We start from the raw sequence: 12,324 nt of genomic DNA, 5'->3' as shown, positions 1-12,324 counted from the left end.
CTCAATAAAGCTCTTTAAAAAAAACTTTGCATAGTAGAGTTCTGTCTTAGACTTTATTATGTCTTTTAAAGTTTAATGACTGTGGTGATTCCTAGCATATATTAAATGCTCAATTAACAAGAGATTTAATTATCCTTCTTTGAAGAGTAATCTGAAAAAAATGTCAGGAAATGTAACTCTTTTTTTTAAACATCAATTACCTTATGGGGATAAAGAAGGCCTGAATCAGAAGTAACTGAGAACTAAAACACCTCACAGAATTACATTGAAAAAAATACAACTTATGTTACAATTTGCAAAGTGTAAGGTATTATTATTGGAAGGTATTATTCTGTCTATACTAGACTGTGATGTAATACAACACTGTAGTGCCTTGTTCTCTCAAATCTGAAAAAAACATACAGTGAAATAGATCTCATTTTTTTGTCTTTCCTTTCACTAGTATTTGGAGGTAAGAATTAAATTGAATATTTATAATTCTAAGAAAATATATAAGCAAAGCCAAAAATGACTAATTCAAATCAGAATATGAAATAAAATCTAAAATTCTGTCAGAGTATGAAAGAGTATTTTCAGTTTCTAAACTCATAAAAGAATCTGCCTGCAATGCAGGAGACCTGGGTTCGATTCCTGAGTTGGGAAGATCCCCTGGAGAAGGAAATGGTAATCCACTCCAGTATTCTTGCCTGGAAAATCCCATGGACAGAGGAGCCTGGGGGGCTACAGTCCATGGGGTCGCAAGAGTTGGACATGACTTAGCAACTAAACCACCTAAACCACCAAACTCATAAAAAGCAGTGAGTGTCCTTCCTCAGATGATGTGAGTAGATCTGTATCTACTAAAGAAATTGAATCAGTAATTAATAACCTCCCAAAACAGAAATCACCAAGGCCAGATGGGCTCCGTGGTGAACTCTACTAAACATTTCAGATACTTCAGCACCTGCCTACAAGATGAAATCTGAATGACTGTGGTGTCTGATTCTGGCTCCCACTATCTTGCTAGTCTTCCTTTACTGCAAACACCTCTACTCTCTTCTCGTTTAATATGGAGGCCAGAGAAGCCAAATTCAATAGATCATGAACATTCCATGTTGTTGTTCAGTCGCCCAGTCCTGACTCTGTGAGACCCCATGGAGTGCAGCACACCAGGCCTCCCTGTCCCTCACCATCTCCTGAAGTTTGCTTAAGTTCATGTCCATTGCATTGGTGATGCCATCCAAACATCTCATCCTCTGTTGCCTCCTTCTCCTTTTGCCTTCAGTCTTTCCCAGCGTCAGGGTCTTTTCCAATGAGTCATCTGTTCACATCAGATGACCAAAATACTGGAGCTTCAGCTTCAGCATTGGTCCTTCCAATGAATATTCAGGGTTGATTTCGCTTAAAAGTGACTGGTTTGATCACCTTGCTGTCCAGGGGATTTTTTTTTTTTTTTTTTTTTTTATTTATTTATTTATTTTTTATTCTTCCAATTTTATTTTATTTTTAAACTTTACATAATTGTATTAGTTTTGCCAAATATCAAAATGAATCCGCCACAGGTATACATGTGTTCCCCATCCCGAACCCTCCTCCCTCCTCCCTCCCCATACCATCCCTCTGGGCCGTCCCAGTGCACCAGCCCCAAGCATCCAGCATCATGCATCGAACCTGGACTGGCAACTCGTTTCCTACATGATATTTTACATGTTTCATTGTCATTCTCCCAAATCTTCCCACCCTCTCCCTCTCCCACAGAGTCCATAAGACTGTTCTATACATCAGTGTCTCTTTTGCTGTCTCGTACACCGGGTTATTGTTACCATCTTTCTAAATTCCATATATGTGCGTTAGTATACTGTATTTATGTTTTTCCTTCTGGCTTACTTCACTCTGTATAATAGGCTCCAGTTTCATCCACCTCATTAGAACTGATTCAAATGTATTCTTTTTAATGGCTGAGTAATACTCCATTGTGTATATGTACCACAGCTTTCTTATCCATTCATCTGCTGATGGACATGTCCAGGGGATTTTTAGGAGTCTTCTCCAGCACCACAGTTCAAAGGCATCAATTCTTTGGCACTCTGCCGCCTTTTGGAATATTCCATACAAATACTATATTTGAAGTATTATCTCCTAAAAGAGGAATTTAAACTTGCTTGGTTTGACCACAAGAGTTCAAATTAGAACCGATGGGTGGAAGCCACAGAAAAATATTTTCCAGGAAGGGAAACATTAGAACTATATCAGTGGAATATGTGGATTTAGTCAACAATTGAGTTCCCCATCACGGTAGGTGTCTAAAAACAGGCTAAAGGTCTCTTATGGGGAATTCAAGCCTCTGCTTTCAACTGAGGCTCAGATGTAACCCATGTGGGAGAAGTGTTCACAAATTACAAAAATTATGCAGAAAAAAATCAGTCCCCTAAATAAGTCCGAAACTTTTAAAAACTTAACTGTAAATATATCTATACAATATAATCTGTCAGTGTCAGGATGAGTGGGCTTTTTGTTTCTGTCAGGGTGGGGTCCGGGTTATTTGACAATGTTGTTAGGATATGCAAAGTCAAGAATCACTGTACACAACAATGATATCTGCTTTAGAAATTTACTTCAGTTTTATCATCTTAAAAGCAGTTTTCCCCTACTGAATATACTGGTAAAAAAGTGAATTTGGGGGACTTCCCTGGCGGTCCAGCAGGTAAGACTCAAGGGGCGTGGGTTCAATCCCTGGTCAAGGAACTAAGATTTCGTATGCCTCATGGTCAAAAATAAAAAACAACAAGAACATCCATGCCTGTGATGATAGTTACACAAGTCTGTAAATATTCCAAAAATCATTGAATTGTGCAAGTAAAGCAGGTGAATTGTATGGTATGAAAATTACAGCTCAACAAAAAAAAAATTTTTTAATGAACTTGAGTACTTGAAAATGCAAGTGGCTCTTCCCACTTTCTCCTTCTCCCTCCCTCACACAACTCTTATTCAATATTTCTTTGTAGAGCTCAGGAATGTCAGTTTAGAGAAATATAATAAGTGATTTTTATTGTAGATAGTCATAAAACTTTGAGAAAGACATTGAAATAAAGTAGAAAAAAAATCAATTCCTACTCTTTCAATTTAAGAGTTAATGAGGACGCTGCAGAATTTTATGTACCGATGAACTCCATCCTTTTAAAAAACCTACGAAACAAACAAACACTGACACATTTTGGATTTTCTTTTATCTCAGAGCCAAGAGCCAAAATGAAATTTACAGTACTTGCTCTCGCCGTTGGACTAACTTTGCTGCTAGGAGTCCAAGCCATGCCTGCAAACCGCCTCTCCTGCTACAGAAAAATACTAAAAGATCGCAACTGTCACAGCCTTCCAGAAGGAGTAGCTGACCTGACAAAGATTGATGTCAATGTCCAGGATCACTTCTGGGATGGGAAGGGATGTGAGATGATCTGTTACTGCAACTTCAGCGAACTGCTCTGCTGCCCAAAGTAAGGAAATGCAGTCACAAAACGTATGGTTGTAAAATGCATGCATAACAACTTTCTTAAGACACCTTCACAAGGAGTTTGCTGAAACTTGTCACCCTTTTCAATAAAATCCTATTCAGATCTCAGCTATTTTTTAGGATGATCAACATTATGTACTCAACTGAATGTTTTCATTTAAGAGACAGAGTTTGGCAGATTTTAGTTAAGCTAAATGAAAGACAAATAAAGAACACTCCAGTCTATTAAAAGGTTTTGGATAAAAGATCCCAGTGAACAGATCAAGTAACAGGATGGAAAAGTTTGGTTAATAGTGAGAGAAAAACTTTCTAGTTCTATATATGAGTTAACGAGAAATTAACTGAAGTTTCTACCAACTTGGAAAGTAGATGTATTTTAAGTATAATACAAAGGTAGATAAATCAATAAAGATTTTTAGCTCTTGATTTTAATGTAATCTTCTCCTGGTTATTGGGGAATCTCAAATACTGTGATCTTGCCTATTTCATTTGAAATTAGTTTTTCCAAATTACTTTCAACATATGTCATCATTGTTTTTCATTTTTCTAAGAAATCTGTGAGACAGAAAGGACAGATAAAACCGCTTTATCAGGGAAAGGTGCAGAGAGGTAAAATGACCAGCACCAACCACATAACTAGCTAATATCAGCTCTGACACTAGAACCCAGGACTCCTGATTTGGACCAGGTAATTTTCCTACCAAACCAGTTGGTTCTTAGGTGTTGTTCCCAGGGCAGCAGCTCCAGTATTAGCTGAGTTCTTGTTAAAAATGTAATTCAAACTTGGACCCCAGACCAAACCAGCTGGATCAGAAACAATGGAGAGGAAGCAAAGCAATTATGATTTAAACCCTTTGAGTAATTCTGATTCATCATAAAATGTGAGAATCACTTGATTAAAGAATGATATCAAGAACTCAAGTTAACTGAGTTAGGTTAGGTCCTAACTGAGTTAGGTCCATAAAATGACCTAACTTTTCCTACATAAATGAAATGCCATCTAATATTAAAATATCATACTTAAAATTTTCTTATAAGACTTGAAACTGATTTACTGAAATGTACTTGTAGTTATTTTATGATATAATTTTGTGATCATCCATTGTTAGTGGATGAAATAGAAGTATGAATATATGAAAGTAGTTTCTATCTGATTTTGGGTTACTGCTGTTGCATTAGCAACAAATAGGTAAGTATATTTCTTTTTTTTTTTTAACCTGTAAACACAAATTTTGCATCTTTTTTTTTTCAGTTGCACTGAGATATAGTTAAATATAGCACTGTTCACATTTAAGGTGTACAGCACAATGAGTTGAAAGAAATAGACAGTTGACCCTTGAACAACACATATTTGAACTGCATGGGTACACTTACCTGCAAATTTCTTTCACTAAATACATACTATAGCACTATATCATCTATGATTGGCTGAATTCTCAGATGTTGAACTACAGGTATGGAGGACTGACTGTAAAGTTATTCACAGATTTTTGGTTGCACAGAAGGTCAGTACCCCTTATTGCTGTATTGTTCAAGGGTCAACTGTATTATGAAATGATTACAATAATAAGTGCAGTTAACACAAATCACCTCACATGGTCAAAAAATTGTTTTTCCTTGTGATAACTTTAGGATATATTATCTCAGAAACTTTCAAATATATCACACACAGTGTTAGTTATGGTTATCATGTTGTACAGTGTATGCTAAGTATATTTCTACTGAGCCATAATCATAATACTACCTTGCACATACATATAATTTGATATTATTCCATGCATTTTTTCAAATGGAGTGGCATTTTATTACAAACAGCCCTCATTTTCCTAATTAGTTTATCCATATTTTCCCACCTTAATAATCCCAAGTCCTGTGGATCATATTTTGATTACACATAACATTAGTACAGAAGGCAGCATCACATTTTTACATATCACCTTAAGTGATTTTTCCAACAAGAGTAAAGTTGAGTAGCTTAACATTTCACCTTTCCCTATAAAACCTAGAAATGTATTTATTCGCTTCCCTAGAAAATTTTAAACTTCTGTTTCTTATCAGTAGATTTAAACATTATGCCCATTCCCACCCATAACAGAGAAATGAATTTTTTGGTATGATTGTAATGTTTCCAAGTCACCCAGTCTTTGCTTTTCTTTATCAATAAACGATAGCATCATGTCAATGACAAATGGGGAAAAGTAGAAGAATTGATTACCTTCTTAATCTTTGTTGCTCCTGTGGCAAGTCTTCCCACTCATTCTCATTGTACTTTGTTCACCTAAAAAGAACAGTTATGTCTGAAATCCTGGAAATCACTGTCCATTTTTAGCCCAGCAAAGACTAACATGTATCTTAATTTCCAGCTGGATTTAATTCATGTTCTACTCTTTTTCAGAGATGTCTTCTTTGGACCAAAGATCTCTTTCGTGATTCCTTGCAACAATCACTGAACATCTTCATGTATTCCAGACAAACCGCCCATAATTCCCCGCAAACAGCGCTATAATAGTGTAACACTATTTCTGGTTTCTGTGCAGTGCAATAAAGCACAGATTCTATAAATTCTTACTTGTCTAAGCAAACTTGTGTTAAATAAGTAGTAATAAAAATTCAATTTAATTTTTCTCTGTGGACATTGTTTAAAATTTTTCACTAGAAAATTTTCATCTATAAGGTATTTAATATGCTTGATAAAAGAATTCTGTTGTCTAGATGCAGAGCCATAACTGTGGATCAAAGATGAAGAATACTTTCACTTCTTCATTAACAGTTATTGACCATGTACACTTAATGGAAAGAACCAGAGATAAATTGAGGTTCTTAGAAGGGAAACTAGAAATTTTCTAATAATAGTAAGAGGGGAAAAGGGAGCCAGTATATGAATAAATATTATGCATGCCAAATACTTTAAGTGTATTTGCATTTTGCTCTTTTAAAAACAACAAAATTGTCAAGACAAATATTCTTAAATCAATCTTTCAGATGCTAACTCAAGTTTAAGATATTTGCTAAAAAATCAAGACAGACTTTGAATAGAGTTCCAGCTCCAAAATACTCACATAGCTGTATCCTTAAAACTATGCAGCATACCCATGACATGTCCCTTTTTGGGGGTAATAACAAAACATATATTAAAAGAAATGGATGTTGGATGAGAATTAAAAAGTCACACAAATTTTAAAGGTAAATAAAACAGATTCTTTCAAAGATATTTTCTGGTTGTTAGAGGCAGTATTGGACTATGCTCCATACCTTAGGAGTGTTCACTGACTGGTGGCCAGCAGAAGTAATTTCAGAAAGTCCTTCATGTTATAAAAATGTATTAAATACTTGCTCAGTGCCAGTTATTTGGGTGTGTTAACAATTTGGGAATGTAGTAATGAATAAGATGGGCTTCTCCTCTTGGAACTTGTATTCTACCAAAACAGTAATCATAACAAATATTTATAAATGTGAAGCCTGCTGCTCCAAAGAAGAAGTCTAGGATGCTTTATAAAGTATTGCTGTGGGGAAACATTTGAGAAGCATAACACTTGTAGTAAAACTAGGAGATAACCATTTTGTGTATTAAAGTGACATTATTTCATTGAAATACATCCTTTGGGGTCCCTGATCTGTTTCTGAAGACCACATCCAGAACAGTATCTGGTATTTATTCAGTGTTCAATAGGTGTTACTGGGCTGAACAAAATAATTTTGAGGTAGTCAGAATTCAGTTTCTCTTAAAAGTTGCAAAAGCATAAGTCAGAACATGTTTTCAAATAGTATGACCTCTGCAAAAACACATGAAGTGGAATTGTTTAAAAAACTAAAGTTTATTCTTTAATCAACATAGCATATGATTTGATTGAGCTTTTTCTCCTTCACTGAAGTGAAGTATTAAAGTCAAACTAACTCATTAACAGAAATCTTACATCCTTACTGGAACAGTGCATAGAATAGGTAAACAAAGAAAATTATCAGTACATCTGTTACATTTTCTACTCAGTATAGACTGTCTCTAAGGAAGACAAAAAAAGCAATTCAGCAATGGCATTTTATTAAGTATCCCGTTAATGCTGCAATCAAACCCTGATGAGAAAAACAGTATTTGAAAAAAGGCTGAATATTTAATACATGGAATTTTATAGATAATTATGATGATTTTCATCATGTTCTTTCCTTTCTGGAAATAACTTGTAATATCCAATTATATTACATTCTTTTAGAAACAAATGCATTATATTGTTTTTGTAATTAAAAAAAGTACACATTGTAATATTTTATAATAAAAAACAAAGCACACATTGTTTCTTATAAATTAGCAAATAAATGTAAAAACATGAATGTTCACACAACTTATGCAACAGTTTCTAACTTGGTCAACATGTTTTTAAAAGCAAATATTTCATCCAATTATTTAATGAATAGATATTTTTTTCAATAGCTTTTAGCTACAAGATGACTAACCTTTTATTGAAAATGTACTAACACCATCTTTCAACTGAATGAGGTATGTACTACTATCATCATCCCTACTCTGTGGACAAAAATGGCAAGGCTTAGAGATTAAGTGGTTTATCCAGAATTACATTATCAGAGCAGTAGAGCCAGGTTTTGAATATGGCCAGTCTTCCTTCAGAACTCAAGTCTTAACCTCTGCTTTACTTAATAGCATCATCTAATCTATTTCCTTTTCAGGAAAGCAAACTTACTTGTATGAGACAAACAAGACTGTACATTTCATATAGTTTATATATGCTAAATGCTTACTGAATAACAATAACAATTTATCTTTGACTTTCTATATTTTTGTTCTTACTATAAATTCCATGGTGCTGAGCACAAAGTTGATGGTTGTTGGTAATACTTACTAATATCTCATCTCTTCTTGATGAAATTTTTCTTTTCCTCATTATAATGATAGGGACGCTTTGCTTTTTTTGTTTGCTGGGATTAAGTACTAATCCTAGAGGATTATTAAAGATTGGAAGCAACATGGAGAAATAAAACAATGAGCAACAATTCTCAAAGGGAGAGAAGGACAGGTAAGAACATTCACAGATTATTCTGCAACTTTAACTTCCTTATAATTGCTCATAGATACACAGGAATTATTTTAATAATAAATTGTTTTAGCAAAGTATTATGGCAGGTGCTTCTAAAATGTAAATAATCTGTCAGTAAACACTATGGGCTTTAAAATAATTTTCACAAAAGGAAAAAAATTATCAAATTCATATATTTCTAAATCATATTGCATTAACAGCCTATACCTAAATTTTTTTCTCAAAGAATTAAAAAGAATCTGATATTTTGAAAGTATAGTAAATTGACATTGAATTAGCTCCCTCAATTTACTTCTATAAAATGATATCACCAAAATGTTCTCATTTTTGTACAGTGGTATAACTGGAAAGCAATGCATGGCACACATGTAGCCAATATACTCTCAGAATTTTACAAATAAAGACCTATAGTAAATTTTAAATGAAAAAAGTATATGTGATCTATGTTTCTAGAGTCTTAGAAGTCAAAATATAAGTCTGTTGGGTATTATGGATATAAAACTGACTTGATGTCCACTTTATACATTAAAGGGGATGTACATACAACACACATGCACACAAACATGATACACATGCACGTAAACACACGATAATCCAGCAGCAACTACTATGATTATGATTTGAGGACGACAGTTGACTATGTAGACTATAAATGTAACTGGGACATGACACATACAGTAAAGTTTAGAGTATCAGCCTTTAGCTACAGATAAATATAAGCAATTTTATGATCTCAAAAAAATGAATTCTATAGTAAATAGTACACACACTTGAAAAAATACATATACATATATAAGACATTTCTTGACACTTTTAAACTAACGTCAGATAAATGAATAAGCAATAACATGACAAAAATTTATTTTTGAACCACTATCACTTGCCTAGATCATAATCTAAATTTTGCTATCAAAGCTATGCAAATCCATGTAAACAGCAGTTAAGACAGCTGGTCTGGCCATACTAATATCAAACAATATAGATTTTAAGTTAAAAAAATTGTACAAGAGACATTTTGTAAACAAAGGATCAAGCTACAATAAGATTTAAAAATTATAAATATATACACATCAAACAACAGAGCCAGAAAATATATGAAGGAAACTAACAGAAGTTAAAGGAGAAAAAGACAGTTCTACAATAGTAGTTGGAGACCTCAATTCCTTACTTTAAATAATGGAAAGACATCTAGACAGAAAATTAAAAAGGAAATAGGGGATTTGAACAATACTCTAAACCAACTAAACCTAACAGACATATACAAAACACTTCACCCAATGATAACAGAATATACATTCTACTCAAGTGCACATGGAAGATTCTTCAGGATAGACTGAAGCATCTTTATGTTAGCACATAAAACATTTTTCTGTAAATTAAAAAAATTGAAATCATACAAACTATCTTCTCGAACCATAATGGGATGAAGCTAGAAATCAATAACAGAAGAAAAACAGAAAAATCAACAAATACGTGGAAATCAACAAATGCATCCTTAACAACAGTGAGTCAAAGAAGAAAAAGATAGGAAAATTAGAAAATAAGCATGAATGAAAATAAAAGTAAAACATACCAAACTTATGGGATGCAGCAAAAGAGGACCTCAGTGGGAAATTTATAGCTGCAAACATATATATTAATAAAGAAGAAAGATCTCAAATCAACTGAATTTTGCACTTTAACACTAGAAAAAGAAGAGCACACTTAATCTAAAACCAGTGGAAGAAAGAAAATAAAAAAATTAGAGCAGATATAAATGAAATAGAAAATGTAAAAACAATAATCAACAACCTCAAATAAAAAATAAACAAAATTGATAAATCCTAGCAACACTACTGAAAAAAAGGAGAGAGAAAGCACATATAACTAAAATTACAAATAAAAGCAGGGGCATTACACTTCTTACAGAATACCCTCTAAATTTCATTTTCTGAGAATTTCCTCTCAACATCATTTTCTCAGAGCTCTCTCATACTCTCTTTCAAGCACAATTCCACTCACCCACCTTCTCTCAGAAACCCTTCTCAAATTCCTTCTCTCAGGAATCTTCAAAATCTCTTCCTTGCCTTCAGATTCCATCAGAAATCTTCTTTGTCTCAGAATTCCCTCAGAAATCAGATTTTTTTTAACTTCAGAATTATCTCAGGAATCTTCTTTCCCTCAGAATTCCCCAAAGAAATCTTATTTCCATCAGAAATCCCCTTCTTTCCCTCAGAAATCTCCTGCTTTCCCACAGAATTCCTGAAGAAATGTCTATCTCTGAGAATTCCCTCAGAAATCTGTTCCTTAATCTCAGAATTATCTCAGAAATATACAGAATTTTCTGCAAAATTCCCTGAGAAAACACCTTTCCCTGAGAAATATCTAACTTTCTCTCAGGTATTTCCTACTTTCTCTCAGGTATCGCTGTCTTTTCTTCAGAATAACTTAAGAAATCTCCCACTTTCACATAGAAACCCCACAGAAATAACCTCCATTCCCACAAAAAAAGCCTCAGAAATCTCCTTACCCTCAGAAATCATACAAAAATCCCTCATGACCTCCTTATTTAGGTCATTTTAACTCAGAACCTCTTAATTTCTCATAGATATTTACCTTAGAAGCAGTAGTTTGTGTCAGGTTTTTGAGAAACCTTCTATCAGATTGAGTTCAGAAGTCTCTAGATTCTGTCAGATTTTACCTCAGAACCCTCTGGTTTTGTTATATATTACCTCACACCCCTCTCACATGGGACAGAATTCACCTCAGAGTATAGTATGTTCTCTCATGATTTGCCTCAGAACCCTCTACTTTCTGTCAGATTTTACCTCAGAACACTCTAGGATCTGTCAGATTTTACCTCAGAACCCTCTAGTTTCTGTCAAAATTTACCTAAGAACCCTCCAGTATCTGTTACATTTTACCTCAGAACCCTGTGGCTTCTGAAAGATTTTACCTAGAACCATATGGTTTCTGTCAGATTTTAGCACAGAACCTTCTAGTTTCTGGCAGATTTTAACTCAGAACGTCCTAGGTTCTGTCAGATTATACCTCAGAATCCTCAAGCTTCTGTAAGACTTACTTCAGAATGTCCTAGGTTCTGTCACATATTACCTGAGAACCCTAAGGTTCTGTCAGATTTTACCTCAGAATCTTCTAGTTTCTGTCAGGTATTACCTGAGAATGTCCTAAGTTCTACTGGATTTTACTCAAAACGTCCTAGGCTTGTCAGATTTTACCTCAGAACATTCTAGGTTATGTCAGATTTTTACCTGAGAACCCTTTCAGTTCTGTCAGTTTACCTCAGAATGTCCTAGGTTCTGTTAGAGTTTACCTCATATCCCTCTAGGTTCTGTCACAGTTTACTTCAGAACCCTCTAGGTTCTGTCAGATTTTACCTCAGAACCCTCTAGGTTCTGTCAGATTTTACCTCAGAACCCTTTAGGTTCTGTCAGATTTTACATCAGAACCATCAGATTTTATGTCAGAAACCTTTCAGTTCAGTTCAATCGCTCAGTTGTGTCTGACTCTTTGTGACCCCATGGACTGTAGCATGCCAGGTTTCCCTGCCCATCACCAACTCCCAGAGTTTACTCAAACTCATGTTCATTGAGTAGGTGATGCCATCAAACCATCTCATCCTCTATAATCCCCTTTTCCTCCTGCCTTCAATCTTTCCCAGCATCAGGGTCTTTTCAAATGAGTCAGTTCTTCACATTAGGTGGCTAAAGTACTGGAGTTTCAGTTTCAGCATCAGTACTTCCTATGAATATTCAGGACTGATATATTTTCGGATGGACTAGTTGGATC

General features: G+C 34.4%; 2 protein-coding genes across 11 annotated transcripts in view; one reads left to right on the top strand and one right to left on the bottom strand.

The window, feature by feature from the left end:
• The window catches only part of SCRG1 (stimulator of chondrogenesis 1), a 29,026-nt gene extending 22,915 nt beyond the window's left edge, over positions 1-6,111 (top strand). For both annotated transcript variants that reach the window (XM_086414658.1, XM_086414659.1), the window contains exons 2-3: positions 3,215-3,470; positions 5,883-6,111. In XM_086414658.1, coding sequence (XP_086270784.1) covers positions 3,215-3,470; positions 5,883-5,937 — 311 coding nt within the window. In that variant the 3' untranslated portion in view covers positions 5,938-6,111. The remainder of the gene's footprint in view (positions 1-3,214; positions 3,471-5,882) is intronic.
• Positions 1-12,324, bottom strand: part of SAP30 (Sin3A associated protein 30) — a 109,989-nt gene that overhangs the window by 81,688 nt on the left and 15,977 nt on the right. For 8 of the 9 annotated variants that reach the window (XR_015169380.1, XR_015169379.1, XR_015169376.1 and 5 more), the window contains exon 4: positions 5,703-5,765. Coding sequence is in view for 1 of the 9 variants with exons in the window: in XM_086414655.1 (XP_086270781.1) it covers positions 5,748-5,765 (18 nt within the window). In the remaining 8 variants the exon portion in view is untranslated. Of the gene's footprint in view, positions 1-2,996; positions 3,459-5,702; positions 5,766-12,324 lie in introns of those variants that run through there. The other variant, XM_086414655.1, reaches the window with a different exon arrangement.

The sequence above is a fragment of the Bos grunniens genome, chromosome 8 (genome assembly GCF_055505025.1).
Source record: "Bos grunniens cultivar Pamir isolate PY7600 chromosome 8, Bosgru_T2T1.0, whole genome shotgun sequence".
NCBI classification, from domain to species: Eukaryota; Metazoa; Chordata; class Mammalia; order Artiodactyla; family Bovidae; genus Bos; species Bos grunniens.
Note: the sequence above shows the minus strand (reverse complement) of the source record. Positions and strands in the feature narration are given on the sequence as shown.